Source organism: Phyllostomus hastatus, unplaced genomic scaffold (assembly GCF_019186645.2).
Source record: "Phyllostomus hastatus isolate PE091 unplaced genomic scaffold, TTU_PhHast_1.1 phas_contig_159, whole genome shotgun sequence".
NCBI classification, from domain to species: domain Eukaryota; kingdom Metazoa; phylum Chordata; class Mammalia; order Chiroptera; family Phyllostomidae; genus Phyllostomus; species Phyllostomus hastatus.
The window spans coordinates 4631332-4652583 of record NW_025333640.1 but is presented as its reverse complement, the minus strand read 5'-3'; the positions used below and the strand labels follow the sequence as shown (position 1 = coordinate 4652583).

Genomic DNA, 21252 nt, shown 5'->3' with positions numbered 1-21252 from the left:
CAACTTCAGGGAACATGGAACTTGTTCAACGGGTTTGAGATCCACCCCAGACAGGCCTTCCTGCCTCTGGCTGAGGCTGAGGCACTCAAGCTGCTGGAAATTAAATGTGACACCTAACAGAGTACCCCCAGGCTGGGTCAGGGCTGTGCCCTGAGGGTGGGGTGCTGGCAGGAAAGAGAAGGAAGATCAGCTGTCCACCAGTCAAGCCCAGAGGGGAAGGACTGTTAGAACAGGGAGTTATAGGGGGAAGCATCAGGAAGCAGGGCAGTGAGACTGGGGAGGAGGTGGTGGGAATCATGGGGACCCTCCAGAGAACTAGGGCAAAGCATTTATCCTGGAGGCAGTAGGGAGTTATGGAAGGTGATGGAGTGATGGAGTGGTATGGTCAGTGTGGAGCTGGAGGTCACTGTATCTGCCCACATGGGCTGGACAGGGTTGTGCTGAGGGGCCACATCTCTGAAGCTCATCTGGAGGCAAGACTGAGGCCATGGAGGTTGATCTGCTGCCAGAAGCCAAGAAAAGGAGCCAGATTTTGGGTTTCTTTCTGTCAAGGGCCAATTGTGAGTCAGGATAGAACTGGAGAAGGGTTGAGGTGAGGGAGGGGGAGAACCCACAGGATGCCCTCTCACCCCAACCCCATGCCAAAGAGGGACTTGGCTTGGCTTTGTCCCTCAGCGATGGGGAGTTTTTGGGAGACTTAGAGTACCAGGGGAGATGCAGCTAGGGTGGGTTGTGTGTGGGGGTACAGGTGACCACAGGAGAAGGGGGGCCGAAAGGTGGGGGAGGCCACATACCCATCTGAGAAGCATTTACTGTGCACCTTTGGGGCCAGGCCCCAGGGACACAATGGAGAACAGAGCCTACCCCATGATGCTCCCGGGCCACAAGGAATGGGACATCGCTGCAGGACATGTGTTTGTCCTTCCTGAACCTTCCACTGATTTCTTGACTGGTCTATGTAAATGATTGCCAGGTGAGGGTCTGAGAAGGTGCATGGAACCTCCACCCTCCCGCAGGCTGTACCCCCTCCCCCTTGAGCACTGATGTCACCTGTGCTGGGACTTCCTGAACCTTCACCTTGAATCTGCCCTGCCCCACAGGGAAGTTCCAGGGCAGCCAGCTGGGTGACTCATGTCAGGTCCCAGTGGCTGTGGAGGAGGCCAGACGCCCCAGCCCCAGTTAGGGCATCCCCATCATAATCTGCAGAGCAAAGGCCAGAGTCTGGGTTTCAACAGGGGAGAAACCGGGGGCAAGAATCAGAGTTGGTCTGGAGTGTTTTTTTGCTCCACTATGGGTCATCTCTGTGTCCCAGGGCTGTAAGTATGACCAGCCGAGTGTAGCTTCAGCATCAGAGCACCAGGGTTCAAATCCTGGCTCCACCACCTAGTAGCTATGTGACCCAGGCAAGTTACTTAACTTCTCTTTTGCCCACCTACAAAGTGGAGACAATTATAACAATTCCCTTGGAGAGTTTTTGTCAGAATTTGGTGAGGACCAGTATGTGTTAATTGTTTGGAGTGGAGCTTGGGATGTAGTGAGGAGTTTATGGTACAATGTTTGAAAAGACAAATTAACAGCAGCAGGATTCATAACAGCCAAGGAATGCCAACAACCCAAATATACCACAGCAGATGAACAGAAAACACAGTCTGTCTACCCACACACCGGAACATCACTCAGCCATGAAAAGGAGCGAGGCACTGACACTCGCTACAGCGTGGATGGACCTGGAACACATGATGCTCAGTGAGAGACGCCAGATGCAAAAGGCCACAGAGTGTGATTCCATTTATGTGAAATGTCCAGAACAAGCACATCCACAGAGACAGGAAGTGGGCTAGTGTTTGTCAGGAGCTGGGGGAGGGGAGTTGGAATGACTGCTAATGGGGGTGGGGTTTCTTTTTAGTGTGATGGAATGTTCTGGAAGTAGATGGAGGTGGTGGCTGCACAACATTGTGAATGTACTAAATGGCACTGAACTGTACACTTAAAAATGATTCATTGTATGTGAATTGCACACACACACACACACACACACACACAGATAATTAATCCTGGCCATTAAAGGAGTGATAGATGCCACAGCTGGTTTCTCCTCACATCTAATACTAAAGTTGCAGACCTGCTAATGTTCAAGGTCGGGGTTCTGGCTCTAATCAGCAGGCCCCATGCTCGAAAGTTTCTGTGGCCATTGATTACGTATGATCAGCTGTGTGGACAGCAGGGACCCTTGTTTCGATGGAATAAGAAAGGAACCTCACCTCTGGGGTCTTGCCCTCAAAACCCATCACCTCATCTAACTAACCCTAAGACAAACAACAGACAAATCCCACCTGAGGGACTTTCTAGGAACTATCGAAGCAGTCCTCAAGACTGTCCAGATCATCAAAAACAAGGCAAGTCTGAGACACCATCACAGCCTAGAGGGGCCTAAGGTGACACAAGGAAATGTTGGGTGGGGTCCTGAGGCAGAAATGGGACATTAAGAGAAGACTAAAGAAAATTGAAGACTCTGAGGACTCCAGGGTCATAGCAATGATGTACTGATGACAGATGTCCACACCAACATGAGATGTTAACAGGTCAAAGGGTATGCCGGGTATTTCTCCACATTTTTACAACTTTTCTGTAAATCTAAAACTAGACCTATTTTTTTTATCTTTTTATCCTCACCCAAGGATATTCATTGCTTTTATAGAAAGAGGAAGGGATAGAGAGAAACACTGACATGAAAACACCAATTGGCTGCCTCCCATATGCACCTGAACCAGAGATCGGACCCATAACCTAGGTGTGTGCCCTGGCTGGGAATTGAACACTCAGTCATTCGGTTACAGGATGATGGCCCAGCCAACTAAGCCACACTGGCCAGAGCAAAACTAAGCCTATTTTAAAAAATAATAAACTCACAGGGCCTAACCCATGTTCTCCTGCATGATCTTACCCAGGGTGCTGTGCTCCTCGGAGGTGAAGCCCCCCCAGGCCAACCGTCTGCAGCTCCCATCTCCCAAACCCCCTGCCTGTGTCTTACCCCCCATATTGGTTAGAATCTTTTCGTTGCAACTCACAGAAACTGAAACTGGCTTTTGTTTTTTTAATGGGAATTTTTTGCTCATGGAACTGAAAGGTCCAGGGATAGATGCACCTCGGGGGTTTTTCCCCCCTCAGCATGGCTGACATTTTGAATCAGATGGTTCTCCGTGTTGAGCAGCATCCCTGGCCCCCACCCACACAATGCCAGGAGAACACCCCCCCCCCCGTCATGATAACCACAAATGTCCCCAGGTATCACCCAGTGTTCCCTGGTTGGTAGAATTGCCCCTGATTGAGACACACTGGTCCAGCTGGGTTCAGGCTCAACTAGATCTAGGACCTTCAAACAGTGCCTCAGAGATTTATCCACCTCTCCATCTCTTGGCTCTGTCATCCTCTGTCTTGGCTTTTACCTCAATAGTCTCACTTTTTGTGGGGACAAGGATGGTGCCAACAGCACCAGACCAAATACCCCCATCAGCTTGGCAGCCTCAGCAGGTCAGCACTTCTTACCTAAGAGAGGCAGCAAAAGTTCAAGGGAAGGTTCTGATTGGCCCAATTCCAGTCTCATGTCCTTATTCAATCAATTGTTGTGACAAGGCAGTGGAAAGCCCTCATTGGCTAACATGGGGGTCACATGGTTATTTGGAGTTAGCCAATGGAGTGAAGATCCTATGATATCAGCCAGTGGTGTATGCAGTCAGCCAGTAGGATGAGAACCTCTGGACTAGATTGGAAGCACGGAGGGTAGGCCTGGGTAGAAAGTCTGGCTGTTGCTCAAAGCATTAAAAACATAGAATCACCATATAATCCAGCAGCCCCACTTCTTTCACATTCACAGAATTGAAAGCAGGGACTCAAACAGATATTTCCCTCTGTATGACTCACAGCAGCCCAATTCACAACAGCCAAGGTGGAAACAAGCACTGTGTCCACGCACAGATGAACAGACAAGTGAGACGTGGCCCATCCACACTCTGGTCTATTATTTAGCCTTTAAAAGGAAGGACATTCTGACACCTGCTACAGTGTGGGTGAACATGATGCTCAGTGACTTAAGTCAGACACAAAAGGACAAATACTGTGTTGTTCCACTCATGGGAGGTCCCTAGGGGAATCAATGGCATAGAGACAAAAAGTAGAGGGTGGGAGCCAGGGGTGGGGGTGGTGCGGATGGGGAGTTAGTGTTTAACGGATGGTCAGATGGCCACACAACAATGAATGTACTTAATGCCACTGAGCTGTGCACATAACAATGGTTAAGATGGTAAGTTTTATGTTAGATGTGTATTACCACAATAAAAAGTGTACCCAGCCCTGGCTGGTGTCGCTCAGTGGATTAAGCACTGGCCTGCGAATCAAAAGCTCATTAGTTCGATTCTCAGGCAGGGTACATGCCTGGGTTGTGAGACAGGTCCCCAGTGGGGGGTGCACGAGGCAACCACACATTGATGTTTTTCTCCCTTTCTTTCTCTCTCCCTTCCCCTCTCTCTAAAAATAAATGAATAAAATCTTAAAAAAAAGAAAAACTTAAACCTGAAGGTAGCCAAGATTGTGTATGCATATTAAAACCTCCCCCACAGTGCCCTGGCCACAATAACCAACTCCTTGAGTGTCCTTCCACTGCGAGACAATGCCCCAGTCTACCCACACACACACCCCTGTCACGCAGTCTGTGGCACACTCTCCACTCTGCCTTTTCATCTAATGCCAATTGCAGTTTATTGCATACAAACTCATAAAAGGTGCCAGCTTTTTTTTAAAGATTTCATTTATTTATTTTTTAGAGAGAAGTAGGTGGGGAGAAAGACAGAGAGAGAAACATCAATGTGTGGTTACCTCTCACACCCCCCGCCCCCCCCCAGGGACCTGGCCCACAACCCAGGCACGTGCCCTAGACTGGGAATTGAACTGGCGACCCCCTGATTGGCAGGCTGGCACTCAACCATTAAGCCACATCAACCAGGTAAAGGGTGGCCAGTTCTTGTTGCTAGCAGGCTCTCTCTTGCTGAAGCACATTGTGAAGTCAAGGAGGCCCATGTGGCCAGGAACTGAGGCCCAGGGGCCCACAGACCAAAAAGAGCTGATTGCTGCCAACCAGTGAGTGAGCTTGGAAAGGACTGTCCCTTGACTGAGCCTTCAGGTGAGGCCTCAGCACCAGAGTCACCTCGACTGCAGCCTGTAAGACATTGTGAGCAGAGGACCCAACTGGGTTGAGCCTGGGTGAGGACCCATAGAAACTGAGATCATGAACGTGACTCATTTTAGTGGCTACATTTGCAGTGATGTGTGACATAGCAAGTGCTAATGAATATAGTCTCCTCCTCCTATCTCAGCCAGGCATTCCAGGGCATCCCTTGAGTTGTGTGACATTTAGCAAGTGCCACCAGTTTACACAGGATGCATAAGGAAGCATCCTGGGCCACATCCCTCAGGCAGCTCAAGGATGCAGGGAGACAGGCTAGCAAAGTGTCCATCACTGTGCCCATGAATGACAGTAGATGGTGGTGGGGAAACCAGACCAAATGAACTCGTATGAGGTGAAAAGCAGCAAAGACCAAGCCAGGGGTCTGATGACATCTACCATCCTGCCCCCTCATGATTCTCATGAAATCAGTGACATCACATCCAAACTGCATTAGGCCCCAATGTGCACCCAGGATTTATCAAGCAGGTACTTTCTATGTATCAGACCATCAGACAAACAATAGAGCTATGAAGAAATAAATACCTTCAGTTAGTGAAGTGCCAAGGAGACATGCTCTGAGATAAAACAGCCTGGGGGCCTCCCAGGGGAGGTATAGGCTGAAGCATAAAGCCCACACTGGATCAGGAGAAAGGAGAAACTGTCCAGGCCAAGGGAAGGGCATGTACAAAGGCCTAGGAGCAGGAGGGACACAGAAGCTCTGCAGGTGGTGGGTGGGCGGGGGTTGGGGTGAGGAGTCTGGAGCTTGGTCAGTCAGGGCCATGAGAGATGGACACAGGGGTGCAGGGAAGGGACTGAACTAGAGAGCTGTTAAGGAGGCTGCCTGGGTTCAAAACCTGTGACCGCAGTGTCTCTGAGCCTCAGTTTCCCTCACATGTGCAATGGAGTGTTCAGAGCTCGTGGCCCAATGTGCAGAGATTTGCAAAAAGGAAGTCACATTACAGAGCCTGGAGGCCAATGCATGTGGGTATGTCCCTGGCAGGCAGACAGAAGATGCAGCTGGCTCCAAGGGGTTGCCTTGGCAGGGACAAGGTCTCAATCCCATGTCGCTGTAGGGCTACCCTACCTGACTTCCTGGGTGTGAGGGACAGCAAACTGCTGGAATAGCATTTCGGGCCCCAGAACTACAGGTCTCTGCGCGATGAGCGCCCCCATCGGGATCCTGGGTTTTCAGGTGATCCCCAGCTTAGGGGATGTGATGTGAATTTCTGAAAGACGGCAGGCAGCTGAGCTTGTGGTCGAAATTGGGGGCTATAAGGGTTCTAATCCTTTGTCCTCACACTCCCACCCCGTGGCCATGAGACTGCTGACTGCCTCTTGAAGCCTCAGTTTCCCCACTTGTGAAATGAGGATGGTAATGAGGACATCCCCAACCCACTGCATCATCTCTGAAGATTGACCTTTTTTAATACCTAAGGCACTTCTAACAGCACCAGGAAAATCATTACACCCTCTCACCCCAGCAAGGAAGAGGGGCCTTCTGAGGCGGTGACAGACAAGGAAACTGAGGCCAGAGAGCAAAAAGGAGAGGCTCTGGACCCTGAGGACTCCCTGCTGCTGTGCTCCTTTCGCAAAGTGCTGGAGGCTCCGCAAGGAGGGAGAGTCTGCCGGCGTCCTGCCCCACGTGGGGCCGTCTTCTCTTCGGGGGCCGCTAGGGGCCGCTCAAACCACTTCACAGTACTCTCCGGCCATCCTCCTCACGTCAAGCCTCCTGCCCTCGGCAACGCCCCTGCCTGTCCAGGCCACACACCCCGGCCCAGAAGGCCCTGCCAGAACCAACCCTTCTCATCAGGAGCCAAGTCTGCAGTGGCAGTCAGCCTGCACGATGAGTGCCCCCGCCGCGACCCCCATCTTCGCGCCTGGTGAGAACTGCAGGCCTGCGTGGCTGGAGGCACCCGCGTCCTATGATGCGTCAGACACGCAACTGCAGATCCTGGGCAAGCCCGTGATGGAGCGCTGGGAGACCCCCTACATGCATGCGCTGGCGGCGGCCGCCACCTCCAGAGGTAATTCAGCGCCCCGCCCGAGTGTAGCCCCCAGGGGAGACCAGACCCGGTACCAGCCTGCTCTCCGGTAGATGCGCACTTGAGCCTCTCGGTGCCTTCTTCCTAGCTGCTGAGGGGTGGGGGAATGCGGGAGTAGGGAGTTGGCGGGGAAATAAAAGTGCTGCAGGCACGGAGCATGCACGTAATAGGCACTCTGTAAGTACCAGGAACTTCCTCTTCAGGGGAAATGGGTTCTCAGCTACAGGACCTCGGGTGGAACTCAGCCGCCTGAGCTCAGGGATCCCGTGGCGGCAGGCGGTGGGTGCTACCCAGGAACACGTGAGGAGCACCTGCGCGGGGACATTCTACCCGGCCCAGCTAAGAATAACTCTGGGAAAGCTGAGGCTTGGAGACAGCTGTGGCAGGGTGACTCTGCGCTCTGGTGTCAGAGCCCTAGAGGTGCTCAGGTCCCCAGGGACTGTGTGTGCTGCCCTTAGGCCTCTGTCTGTGGTACAATAAGTACTCCCCCAGATCGTTCCAGGCCCCAGCCTGGAGTCCTGATCCTCCCTTTCTCTTGTGAATTTCATGGAGGAGAGGGTGGGAGAGAGAAATGTAACCAAGAGATAAGCTGCACCTGTGGCATGTTACCACTGCCACCGGTGTACACAGCCAGAACCAGGCTCAAAGTCCAGGGTCTGACCACACACCCCGTCCCTGGGCCCCAAAGCTGCTCTGTGGCCTTGCTGGCAGGCCATCCCTTTTTGGGTGCTGGCCAGGGCCCACACTGTTCCCTCTCAGGGCCACTGTGTCCTCCTGTCCTAGTTTCTCTGTGCCAAGGCGCTGTCCCTGAGCCCCCTCCTCCAGGTAGCTTCCCAGCCCCGGCCTTTTGTGTGTCCAGGGGGTCGGGTCCTGGAGGTGGGCTTCGGCATGGCCATCGCAGCCACCAAGGTGCAGGAAGCCGCCATCGAAGAGCACTGGATCATTGAGTGCAATGACGGCGTCTTCCAGCGGCTCCACGACTGGGCTCAGCAGCAGCCACACAAGGTGCCACCTCTGCCTATAGGCACCCCCAACCCACTCCTAGCAGTCTCAGGCACGGGGGAGGGGGCCGTCCTCAGAAGTTCCTCTGCCCCTCCTTACAGTGGAGAAGTCCTGGGGTTCCCTGTGACCCTGTCTTCTTTTTCTCCCCTGCCCCAAGGTGGTTCCTTTGAAAGGCCTGTGGGAAGAGGTGGCACCCACTCTGCCAGATGGTCACTTTGATGGTGAGGAGGGCTCTGGGCACTGGGTGAGGGGAACCTCTGTCCGAGTCTCCTCACTTGTAGAGGGGCCTTCTGAAGAACACATGTGCAGACATGTCACTGGGGCAAGAGCATGAGGGGGCGGGGGAGGCAGACACACAACAAGGCTTGGCACTCAGCTGGAGGGCCATGATACCTAAAAGGGAAGACTGAATTGCATGATACCCAGAAGTGGTAGCCTAATGAACTTGGGGTACAGCAGCTGGGGTTCCCAGGCCATGTTTGAATTCCACCTGTGTGTAGCCACTGTCTTGGTATGGTTGCCGCTGGCCTGGACCATGTGGCTTCCGTCCTCTCATTGCAGGGATCCTGTACGACACTTACCCGCTGTCCGAGGAAACCTGGCACACGCACCAGTTCAACTTCATCAGGGTAGGACCTCGCAGGGGAGTGGGGTCTGCAGCCCCCTGCAAGGGGGATCAGCTGGGTGGAGGCATCTACCATCCACACACAGGGTATCCCTCTTTCCACTTCGTTCTCAGATCTTCCTGACCTCTAACCCTCTCCTAGGCCCACGCTTTTCGCCTGCTGAAGACGGGGGGCATCCTCACCTACTGCAACCTTACCTCCTGGGGGGAGCTGATGAAGTCCAAGTACTCCAACATCACTACCATGTTCGAGGTGCAGCAGCTAAAGCTCCCTGGGCCCACCCATCTCCCTCTTACTCCAGGCAGCTTGGGGAGGTAGCTATAGTCACCTGTGACCTGGGAGGGTACCTTGCCTCCGGGCTGCTCTCTTGGGAAGATTGTGCCCTCTTGCATGGAAATCAGGCAAGGTCCCTCCCCAGTGCCCTTGGGACACATGGACTCAGCTTAAGCTCCCCCTCTGGCTGACAGGCCCCATACCCCTCACTGGGCCCCCCTCCACCCAGGGTGCACCTGCTAGTTCAGCCAAGCCTGTCTCAGGGCCTTTGACCAAGCTCTTCCCTCTGCCTCCGAGGACAAGCAGTTGGGCAGCTGTGACTGCCAGGAAGCTGCTACCCGAGTTCAGATATCTGGGGATCACTACTAAAGTCTTGGGCTTTCACATTGTCTCAGCAGTTCGACCTGGGTGGGGGCTGCTGCAGTCCCTGGGGAACTTGGCACTAGCAATGCTGTGTGAGGAAGGGTAGGCACTGGGTACGTGTGTGTGCTTGTATATGCACCATGAGGCCCCACAGCCTGAACGTGACATGGTGCTTCCCTGTGACAGGAGACGCAGGTGCCAGCGCTGCTGGAGGCAGGCTTCCGGAAGGAAAACATCCATACACAGGTGATGGAGCTGGTCCCACCTGCCGACTGCCGCTACTATGCCTTCCCACAGATGATCACACCCCTGGTCACCAAGCACTAAGTCTGGTGGCCCCAGGCTTAGCCACCTATGGCCTCCCCACCTCCCAGTGCCTTTGTGACCAGGAGCTCAGGCTCCAACTTTACAGCCCAGGTTCTAACTGAAGCAGCACCAGCTGTGTGACCCTGGCCACCTTCCCTAACCTCTGCAAGGGGACTAACACCAGCCTCTTTCCAGGGTCAGGGGGATAAAATAAATGCTGACACTGGGCTGGCCAATCAGCAGCCTGATGCGCAAGTACACTCTCACTCACTCCTCCTGTCCCTCCAGAAAAAGAAATCTGTTAAATGAACCTTCAGGGAGTCAGTGGGCAAGCTCTCAGCTCCACTGTGTAGGCTATGAACCCCACCCTGTCCATGGGAGACATCACCAATCAGTCATCTATGGCTCCTTCCCCTAGCCAGCCAGGACAGCTGCCCCTCCTTCCCTGTGGCTGGCAGCTGGGGTCCAAGGGCGTACAGAACTAGGTCAGGACTGCAGGGAATACAGCAGCTCCAGGCCCAGGTCCTTGGGCTACTGAGAAGGGTCTCTGGTCCCACCTAGTCAGAGTGAACCACAAAATAAAGCAAAACCTTTACATCTGGACCCTCATAGGATCCTCAGCCACCGGAGTACAGTGTCATTTGCTGTCTTGTTTCCTCTGACTTAACACCCGTTTCAGTCCCCCTGTGGAGGCAGCCCAGCCCTCACTTGGCTCCAGGGGATGATCTGGCTGCCCTTCTTCACAGCGGTGGGGCCTGGAGGAGACCCAGTGCGGGCCCTAAGAGGGGCTGCTATGCACTGCCTCCAGGGTCTCAGCATCTCTGAGGACTGACCCTGCCCAAGGCAGCACTTGCCCATCCACGCCAGGCATAGGGGGTGCTCTCTGCCCTGTGGCACCCCCCTACCTCCCAGGGCCCCTACCCATACACCACAAGGGCAGGCATTGGTCCAAGTGGGTTTCTTGGGTTTATTGACCATCTCTTGGGGTGATGAAGAGGACACAGGGCGGTAGTCAGGCAGCACTACCTGCGGTACCAGATCCTGAGTCTCTTCTCTCTCTTGATCTTCTTCTGCAGCTGCAGGATGCCATAGAGTAGGGCCTCGGCTGTGGGCGGGCAGCCTAGGGGCGGGATCTCGCCTCAGTGTCTGTGCCCATGGGGCAGGGGCCCACATCCCTGGCTCAGCCAGGTGCCCTTGACCAGTGACTGGATTCTGGGCCCTGTTGGGGCACCACCCCTCTCAATGCTGTCTGGCATAGGGCAAGTGAACCAGAAGGAACATCAAATGGTCTGGCTGGGGGCAACAACTACAGGTAAAGTGGAAAAGGAAAGGCCTGGGCCACCCAGGGCCCTGAGAAGAGTGACTCAGGAGCTGCAGGTTGGCCGAGGGCTGGTTGGCCACATCCAGGCCACTTCCCAGGGTGGGGAGGGCTGAGGTGGGCCCCCACCCCTGCATCCCATAAATGCACTGGAGGGGCTGGGCGCTTTGGCCCACCATGGGAAGTAGCCAGCAGGGTGGGCAGGGCAGGAAGGCCCACAAACTGAGAAGGGAAACCCCAGAGAAACAGTCCTCATAGTCCCTGTCCCTGATGTCTCAGGTGAAAAAAGTAGGGGGACACATTGCCACCCGGAGGACTAGCCAGGACCTGACAGATCTGCCACCTCAGGTGGCCAGACAAAGAACTGTCATGGTCATTTACTCCCAGCTGAATCTGGAGTGCTCAGTAGCTACAATATGATCACAGTGGGCCATCTGATAGATGGGGAAACAGGCTCAGAGAGGAGACATGAGGTCATGTGTTAAACAAGCAGTAACTGACCAAGGGTCTGGCTCTTGGTCAAGGTTAATAAGCCTGCAGGGTCGGCCACACTATGCATCTTTTGAAGCCCCACCCACTGTGCCCTCTGCCACCCAATAGGAGGGGCTGGACAGGTCTGTGTCAGGCTCTGGTCCCCCCACGCTGCAGGGCCTGGCCCAGGTGCTGAGGCTTCTCTAGGGCCCAGCGTTGCCCAAGTGGGGCCCAGGACTAGAAAAAATACTCAATATTTGCAGAATGTGAAACAAACCAACCCCATTTTCCAATGAGCTCCAATGTGGAAACCTGTTTCTCTGCCTTTGGGAGATGCCAGCACATGCCAGCACGTGCCCAGGAGGCCACCCCCACTGATCATCCAGATGAGGAGGCATGTGAGTCCCGCAGGATGGCCAGACAAGGATCGCTCAGTTACATGAAAACTTTAGACAAACCACTGATACTTTTAGTATAAGTGTATCCTGAATATCATGGGATATGTTTATAATGAGAAAGATATTATTGTTTTTCTGACATTCAGATTTAACTGGGAGCCCAGCATTTTTATTTGCTGAATCTGGTCACCCTGGTGATCTTGGATCCAAGCCGAGGGTGTGGGGGGATGCAGGGATGAGAGGTCTCACAACCCATTGTGAGGGCAAGAGCTCACAGACACTGTTCATGTCCTCTAGGACCTGTTTTCTGTTTTTTCAATAGCATTCCTTTAATTTTGTTTATATTAGGTGGAATCATATAAAACTATAACTTAAAAATAACCAAGTAGCAGCAACTCCGTACAGCTCAACCTATCCCCTTGATGTTGGCCTCAGCCAGAACCTGGATGAAATCGGGGAGCCCATAAAGGGACAACAAAAGGAAAGGCTGGGGTGTTACCTTTCTTAGACCCAAATCTGTTCATTCTTTTTTTTTTTTAATTCTCACCTGAGGACATGCTCATTGATTTTAGAGAGAGGGGGAGGGAGACAGAGATGGAGAGAAACATTGATGTGAGAAACATCACTCGGTTGCCTCTTGCATGTGCCCTGACTGGGGACCAAACCCTCAGCCTAAGCAAGTGCCCTGACCAGGAATTGAACCCACAACCTTTTGGTTTACAGGATGACACTCCAAGTCACTGAGCCACACTGGCCAGGACCTGCTCATTCTTAAAAAAGGGAAAGCCCACTGTGTCTGCAGGAGCATGGGAACTCTTTCGTGGGAACAAACCTGAAGGCCTGCTTGCCCAGAGACGTGGGCAGGGGACTTACCTGGAACGTAGATGTCCACAGGCACGATGCGGTCACAGCCCCTGACGACGGAGTACGAGTAGTGGTAGTAACCTCCTCCATTGGCGCAACTGGAGAAAGAGCAGTGCTGTGAGGGCCACTCTGGCCACTGGCCCTGTTCCTTCCTCTAGGCCTTGCCCCTAACCCACAGCCACCTTCAACTGCAAGCAGGTGCCCAGGCCGCCATAGGACTAGAATGGACATAAAGTCACAGGGAATGCAGTAGTCAGCTGGGACCAGGTAGAACAAGGGTAATGGATGGGCCCTGAAAATATGATGCTCAGTGAGAAGCCAGACACTAGAGGCCACACACATAGTGTGTGATTCCATTTATATGAAATGTCCAGAACAGGCACAGGGAAGGGCAGGGAATGGGTTCATGGTTGCCAGGGGCTGGGAGTGAGGGTGGGGAGTGACTGCTGATGAGCAGGGATGGGGCTTATTGTTGGGGTAATGGAATGATCTGGAACTAGACAGAGAGGATGGTTTTACATGTTGTGAATGCAATAAAGCCCACTGAATCGCACCCTTTAAAAGTGCAAACTTTCTGCTATATGAATTCTATCTCAACAACAACAAAAAAGTGATTAAACATGTTTCAATGATGTGGGGAAATGACTACAAGTTAAAAAGGCAAGGAGAATGTGAGCTGCTGACAGAAGGAGATATCGCTCATGTGTTCATAAAGCAAACGGACAGAAGTCCTATGGGCTGCTGGGCTGCGGGAACAACGATGACCCACAGCAGGGAACGTTCTGCGGAACGGTGAGTGCACACAGCAGAAGTGTCAGAGTCTCTGCAGCTGTGGGATTCTACTGAGTCTAAGTTACACCTCCATGACCTTGATGGGACACGAGCCCAGAAAAAGACTAGGGAGAAACATGCCACTGTGTCACAGGTATGTCTCATCACTGGAGGCAGTTCATGGCCCCCAGGCCCACCAGACACTCACCTTCCCATGGACACAACATAGCGAGGCTCTGGCATCTGGTCATAGACCTGGAGGAGATGATAGGGTCTATATAAGGCTCAAGCCTGGGCAGTGAGAGGGCAGTGGTCAGGGCCAGGCCTACCTTGCGGAGCGCTGGGGCCATCTTGTTGGTGAGTGTCCCGGCCACAATCATGACATCTGACTGGCGTGGGCTGGCTCGGAAGACCACGCCAAAACGGTCCATGTCGTAGCGGGGTGCTGCCATATGCATCATCTCCACAGCACAGCAGGCCAGACCGAAGGTCATGGGCCACAGGGAGCTCTGAGGGTGCCGGAGTGGTCAACCGTGAGTAGAGTTGTCCCATCATGTTTAAAAAACTACGTGATTTCACATAGAAGAACCTAGATTTCTAACCTTTCTTGAAGAACGACACGTCGGCCATTCCCTGACCCAACCCCACACAGAAACCACATGACCAGGGCTGCCCAACGGGAAGGTAAAGTGAGCTAGGCCTATGGGTCAACACTTGCCAGTAGCCACATTACCAAAGGAAAAAAAAAGAAAAAAAAACACATAAAATTAATTTTTAATAGTACCACTGATGTAACCTAGTACACCCTAAACCCCATCCTTCCAGCACGGGCACTTGCTGCTCTGAGTGACTGGCAGCCACATGTGGTACAGGCCTAATGCTGAGGATCTTGTTCTAGACACCTCCTGGTGTCCAAAAACTCTAATGCCAATTTCTCCAGGAAGCCCTCCAGGATGGCCTCAGCTGCTCTCTGACTCCTTTATCTGTATGGTGCCTGATTACCCTACAGCTGGGGTTTTCAGCTAGACCTTTCTCTGATTCTCTGCATCTAATCTGGGACAGAAGTAGCCCCCACTGCCCCACTGATGTGCTAGTGCAGTGACAGCACAAAGGTTGTCCACTGTGGCAAGACCACCTTGACTGACTGGCATCTGAGCTGGCTGACCTTGACCTCATCTCTGGGTGTTCACAGTCATAACAAGGCTGCAGTGGACATTGCTGTCCTGGAGCTGTCCAGGGGCCCCGGGAGGGTGCTCACTGTGGTGTTGTGGCACAAAGACACACAAAAGACTGAGCCCGCATACGACCATCAATGGGAGATTGTTCAAGTGGCCTGTCCCAACCCAGCACAGCTTGGGTACTGAAAGGAGTCCCTGTCTTGGGACAGAGGACACGTGTCCAGTGGGAGACACGCCAGACACATGACTTAACAGTGAATGTAAGACAAAAGCTGTTTCGTGGCTGACACTGGGGGCAGGGCAGGCTTTTAAGATTTTTGCCAGAAAAGAGTTACTGCCTTTGGCAGACAATACTTTTCTAGTTAATGGGTTACTTTTAGCCCAGGCTGGTGCAGTTTAGTGGATTGGGGGTTGTCCTGCAAACCAAACAGTCGCTAGTCCAATCCTGGTCAGGGCACATGACTCGGTTTTGGGCCAGGTCTCCAGTTGGGCACATGTAAGAAGCAACTGATTGATGTTTCTCTCACACATCAACGCTTCTCTCCCTTTTTCTTTCCCTTTCCCTCTTTCTAAAAATAAGTCAAATCTTTTAAAAAGTAAATAAAAATGAAAAGGCTACTTTTACATTAAGAGAAAAAAGAGGCAGTAACAGAAAACAGGACTATAGAAGGGAGGTGGCCCATCTTCACTAAGGCCATGGGAAAGACAAGAGGGTGGGACAGAGACACGGGGGGATGTCAGGGCCGGGAGCTGGCAGTGTAGTGGTGCAGAGGATGAGTCCTCACATAATCATGAGCCTCTGGAGAAGTCCAGTCGGCTTCATGAACCACAGGGGCAGATGAGCGTGTGTGCTGCCCACGTGCACATGTGCAAGTGTGCAGCTGAGGCTGGAGAGATGGAGGAGGGTTGGGGGCTCACCCGGCGGGCCCAGTTGACGAGGTCGTCCAGCTTGGCCACCACATACTCGCCCCGGCTGCTGGGAAGTGAGCTGGGTTTGGGGACCATGGCTCCGGCCTTGGCCACTGCGGGCTGTGTGCTGGGCATGGGACATGGCACAGGGAGGTATTAGTTACGTAGGAATCCCAGGAGATGAGTACTGGCCACTCCCACAGCCTCTACCCTGGGGCCTAACACAGAGCAGCCTGTCAGAGCACAGAACAAAGCTGTGGTCACTGCTAGTCCCGAAGGCAGTGCTGGGAGGAGCCTTGGGGCCAGGGATCGCCCAGGGGCTGCAGAGTCCCACCACCCAGGCCTGGGTCTGCTGAACAATGAAAGACTGCATGGACACACATCATCCTGCCTTGCTGTGGCCCCAGAAGACCCAGTCTTCTTAGGAACTCAGTTTCTCCATATGGAAAACAGGGGCCAGCTGACACACTCTTTAGCGAAGGCCCTTTGATTTAGGGATGTGTGACCATTGGCTTACACGTGCAGGAGGGGCTAGGCAGGGACTGCATAGTCCTGTTGGGTGTAGGAGGCCCCTGGAGTCACCACGGGTGCTGCTGTGCTGGGGAAGGGGGCTGCTTCAGAGCGCTTGGGTTACCAGGAGGGCTGGCCTCACCTGCTTGGACCATCAGCAGCCAAACTCGCATGGACACAGCGTATGTGAACAGCTGGACCCACACTGGAGCTGCAGAGACAGAGCACACATGAAGAACAGACTGGGATGCCTGGAGATGCTGTTACAGGGGCCAGCCTGGAGCAGGCATGGGAAAACTACAAGTCTGGCCCTCTGTCTACTTTTGTAAATAAAGTTTTAAAGTTTTATTGACACACAAACACACCAATGTGTTTCTGTGCTATCTGCAACTGTTTTCATAAAGGCATAGCTGAGGAGTCTCGACAGAGACCATCTGGCCTGTACGGCTAAAAACATTTACCATCTGGCTCTTCAGGGGAAAAGTCTGCTGAACCCTGGGCCATAAAGTGCCTGGTTTCCATTTCACACTTCTCTCATTTTCCTTTTGTTTTATAGTGAATATGTATTTTATCCCTAGAAAAAAAGACGTCCAAATCCATGCCCGCTTCAAAGTCCCCTGACGTCTCCACATTAGGAAAACTCTCTCCTTAGATCTGCTATTTCCCAGGTCCCATGGTGCTAAGGGTTTGATTTCTGGGCTCTGTCCTTGAAGAGGCCCCAGTGGCCACCTGCCTTCCTATCCTGAGGAGGCCTGCATGGGGCTGCCATCTGGCCAAATGCACTGATTGTTTTCCGGCGACAGGTAATACATGAGTCCTGAGGGCACTAGAATAGGTGGACAGGGGTCTAAAACCAGGCTCTGCCCCAACACGGATTGTCCACACTGAGGTCCTGCATACCACCTGCTGGAGAGCAGACTGCCAGCCCCAGTGTTGCCCTTTACTCGCTGTGTGACCTTCAGCAGGCAGGGCTCGTTTGGAGTTGCTCGAGTCCTTCCCAGCTCTGAGGTACTCTGATCCCATTCCCAGTCTGACCCCTTCCTGATGGGTAGCCATGGCCAGGGCCAAAGACACAGGCACTTACCACAGAGCGAGGATTGGGCGGAGCAGGCTGGGAGCTGCAGAGAGAACCACAGGGTGTGGGCCGTGAGTTTCAGACAGCACTAGAGACCACAAACTCTAACGCCTAGGTCAGCCAGGTCTTTCCCCCTCCAGCCCCCTGCCTCATGCACCTTCCCTCTACCCTTGGCCTATCTAAATTCTCCTTTAACAAATATTTGGTAAAGAGGTGTCTTTCTGAATATGAACCAGATAGTGCCACTCCCCTGCTTAAAACCCCACAGCCCCTGGAAGAAGCCAGGCTCCACGCCAAGGCCACCTTCCCTTCCTCACAGGTGTCAGTGAGGAACCTGCTTCAGCACCTCCCCACATGCTGTTTTGTCTGCCCGGATCACCCTGCCCCATATGTGCACATGGCCAGCCCTTCTCATGGGGTGGGTTTCAGCTCTAACTGGGTCTACAGCAGCCCCCAGGCTCTCTCAATCCTGTCACCCTGTTCTATGGCCACCTATGTGTATTTGTGTGGTGTCTGCCTCTCCAGCAATAATGCCAGGGTCTCCTAGGGTAACCTCAGTGTCCCTTCAGCCTTGGCTGTAGGTGATGAGTATGTGTTGAGTAAACAAACCCACAGAAACGAGCATGGAAGAGCATGGAAGACGACGAACTGCCCAACCCCAGGCTCCTGTTTGAGCTGCTCCTCTCTAAGCCTCAGTTCCCCCACCTAAAAATTTAGGGCTTTGCACAAGCTCACAGCTCAGTAAATGCCCTTCACAGGTCAGCAGATCTGTGAACTTCCACAAGAAATAAAAATACCCTCTTTGTTGTCACCATCTTACTGAAAATTGGTCTTTCTTTCAATTCTGAATGTCATCAACAAACCACAGGACCCATGGTTTTTACCAAAAGAAATTACAGACATTCCCAACGGCGTCACAAGGGTTGCAAACATTTCCACCCATCCTTCAAAACCATAACAATGGGACTTGGTGCTGGATTTCGAACGTTAATAACCAAACACCTGAATGAGGAACTCGCCAATTCGGTTTCGAGACAAAATCCTAACTATCTCGGGGTAACTGCTTTCCTTTGCAACCCTGTGAATTTCATCCTGTGCGTTTTATCACTAATTTCAAGACAAGGTCCCAGGAGCAGGCCAAGTTGGGACGCCTGCTGTGCGAGTAATGTCACCTTTTCGAGGAGTTCAGGCCCCCTCCGGGCCTCAGTTTCCCCGCCAGTCAAGGAGGCAATCCACAAGCCGCTTCTCTCTCGGAAACTTACAGAGCAGCAGAGCCTTGACCCCCTTCCGGGCCCCGCCCCGGCGCTCTCCAAGGGCTGGCGGGCCTGTGTCGCTACCCCGGCCTCAATTTGCCCGAGAACCCTGACCCCGGAGTCCCGATCCGCTCACCAGCCTGTGCCGCCATCTTGGCCTCGGCCTTCAGATAACCTCTGCGGTCCGTCAGCTTTAGTGCTCCGAGTCCTAAGGCTCTTCGCCCAAAGTGGTTCGGCTGGTGAGCGGAAGCCGGAAACTAGGCCCGGAACGTTCCGTCTTCGTGGACGTTCCCCACAACGTCCACCCCCGACGCCCCACGAAGGATAAAGGATATAGGGGTTTGTCTCCAAAAAAGCAGGGGCCCACCCACTTTTTCCTTACCCGAGAAGCAAGAATAAAAGTTGCGTCCCTGGGTGGGCTCGAACCACCAACCTTTCGGTTAACAGCCGAACGCGCTAACCGATTGCGCCACAGAGACGGAGCTGTAGCTTCCCTCCAAACGCTGCCCTACGAGGCATGCGCGATCGGTAAGTGCGGAGCGAGATACTCCTGTGTAGAGTCGTCTGCGTAAAATTGGGTTGAAGCGGGGCGATAGCGACACCTGCCACCCAGCCAAAAAGGCTCAGTTGGAAAAGTGCTGCACTGAAGGTTTAAAGGTCCCCGATTAGATCCCGAGTTTCGGCAAGAGTTTCAGTGCCCCGGAAGCATCATTTTCCTTTCCTCGAGGCTTGTGCAGTTTCTCCCTTCACCAGAATGTGTCCTCATTCTGCAGATAACGAGCAGGGCTGCCACTCATTCCAATGTGGGACAGACAGAGCAAGGCACTCAAACCCCAGTCCCACCTCCAAGACTAAGATTTCAGCCTAAACGCCCCATTTCCCCAACCCAATTTTTTCTTAGTGGTAGCATTACCAGAGCTAGTTGTAAACACAAACACTACTGAACACCAAAACTGACAAAATAGCTTGCAAGAACACTCTTCACTTGTATGTCGTTTATTTTTTTTAAACCCTCGTCCAAGGATACATTTCTTGATATGAGAGATAGAGACATCAATGTGAGAAACATCGACTGATTTGGCACCAGTTCGACTGGGAACCAGTCGACTTGGCACCAGTTCGACTAGGTTGTATCTGAAACCTAGATATGTGTTCTGATCAGGAATTGAACCTTCGGCCTCTCAGTTTTCAGGATGACACCCTACCCACTGAGCCAAACCAGTCAGGGCAAAGTTTGTTTGTTTGTTTGCTTGCTTGCTTGTTTTAAATTTAAGATAAATAACAGACTTGCAGAGGTGCCAGCACTGTGCAATGAGAATCCCCTCTCCAGGAGGTGGTTCTGTAGAAACCTGCTACTTCCCTGAGGGTGGGTTTGACTGCTCCACTATGGAGGCTGGTGCTGGGAGTCAACTGACTATAGGGGAAAGCCGGGTGTGGTCACAGGGTCGCAGGGTTGCAGGGCCTGGATGAGGTTCTGAATTAGGCTGGGGAAGGCAGGGGTGGAGGACAGTTCCCCAGGAGGTCCTGGGTTGGGGAGGATAAGGGAACAGCAGAGAGAACCCAGCAGGTGCTAGCAGCTTTGAGCAACTAGCTAGACAAAGCTCCCAGGAAGGAGTGGAGGAGGCAGGCAGGAATCACTTCCTCCATAGTAAAGGTGACAGGGAAAGGCAAAAAGAACCCCATCAGTTTATGGGGGTGCTCCTGGCAAGTGTATGGGGCCCGGGATGCTGTTCAACTCCACCCTCCCGAAACCTCTGTCAGCAGTACAGAGGGTAGAGCCAGCTGCAAGGGACACAGGCTCAGTTGCCAGAATACCTGAGGGAAGCCATCACCACTGAGAATGGGGGTTGTAGGAGGGTGTGGATAGGTGGAGTACTCCAGCTGTGCCCCACTTTTTGTTGGGTGAAGTCCATCCTCTCCATGCTTCAGAAGCAACTGAGTGGCACTGGCTTACCCAGGGCAGTGGCCACCTCTAGGCTTTCTAGGACACTCCTCACTTGGGCAGGTAATCTGGCTATGAACTACTACCTGAACTACCACCACCCATTTAGAGGGAGAAGAGACCCCCACCCACCCCAACAGCCACCACTACCAAATAGGAACATCCTTAGAATCCACAAAAACACAGCAAGCACTGAAAACACCTGCTGGGATGTAGGACTAGGTTGTAGGTTAGAAGTCTCCCCAGATGGGGATGGGGTTGGATCCCACAAGCTCCAAGCCCATCTGAGGGAGACTGCATGCCTGCATGCGGGGCCTAGGAAGGCAGTCAGATCTCCAAAATGACATTTACTTCCCACCCGAATGGTTTAGGCCTGCAAGCACAGACTTGAAGCACAGTGAAGATTAGAGGGGGTAAAAACAACTCAGGAATTTAAAAATACTTCACAGTAACAGAATAACCTCACGCAGGCCACAGGGTTTCCACTTGGGTACATTTGTCACCAAGGAGAGTGAGTAGCCAGTATATTCAGACAGGAATCTGTTCTCACTGACTGATCTCAGGGAGAATTGCTGTCAGTAGACGGCGCTGTTGGACTTTTCTGAAGCCAGGCCCACTTTGGCAGTGCGGGTGGGGCCACCCTGTGTGGGTATGGAGGACTCTGTCCAGGAAGACTGATCCGTGCGGAGCCAGGTTACCAGGCATCAGGAGTCTCCCTCACCCCACCCAC

General features: G+C 53.0%; 2 protein-coding genes and 1 non-coding gene across 3 annotated transcripts; 1 reads left to right on the top strand and 2 right to left on the bottom strand.

The window, feature by feature from the left end:
* The first annotated feature begins 6965 nt into the window (after positions 1 to 6965).
* GAMT (guanidinoacetate N-methyltransferase) lies at positions 6966 to 10462 on the top strand. Its single transcript, XM_045831370.1, has 6 exons — positions 6966 to 7245; positions 8123 to 8268; positions 8423 to 8486; positions 8827 to 8894; positions 9033 to 9143; positions 9714 to 10462. Exons 1-6 carry the CDS (start codon positions 7065 to 7067, stop codon positions 9852 to 9854), a joined length of 711 nt encoding a protein of 236 aa, XP_045687326.1. The 5' UTR covers positions 6966 to 7064; the 3' UTR covers positions 9855 to 10462.
* A 318-nt stretch (positions 10463 to 10780) lies between these two features.
* NDUFS7 (NADH:ubiquinone oxidoreductase core subunit S7) lies at positions 10781 to 19079 on the bottom strand. Its single transcript, XM_045831371.1, has 9 exons — positions 18963 to 19079; positions 18717 to 18816; positions 17337 to 17370; positions 16395 to 16463; positions 15752 to 15869; positions 13985 to 14164; positions 13864 to 13910; positions 12894 to 12982; positions 10781 to 10953 (listed from the first exon to the last, which is right to left on the bottom strand). The coding sequence occupies exons 2-9, from the start codon at positions 18730 to 18732 to the stop codon at positions 10856 to 10858; spliced, it is 651 nt and encodes a 216-aa protein (XP_045687327.1). The 5' UTR covers positions 18733 to 18816; positions 18963 to 19079; the 3' UTR covers positions 10781 to 10855.
* On the bottom strand, positions 18986 to 19059 carry TRNAN-GUU. The gene has a single exon. It is a non-coding gene; the product is annotated as a tRNA-Asn (tRNA).
* Positions 19080 to 21252: the final 2173 nt, after the last annotated feature.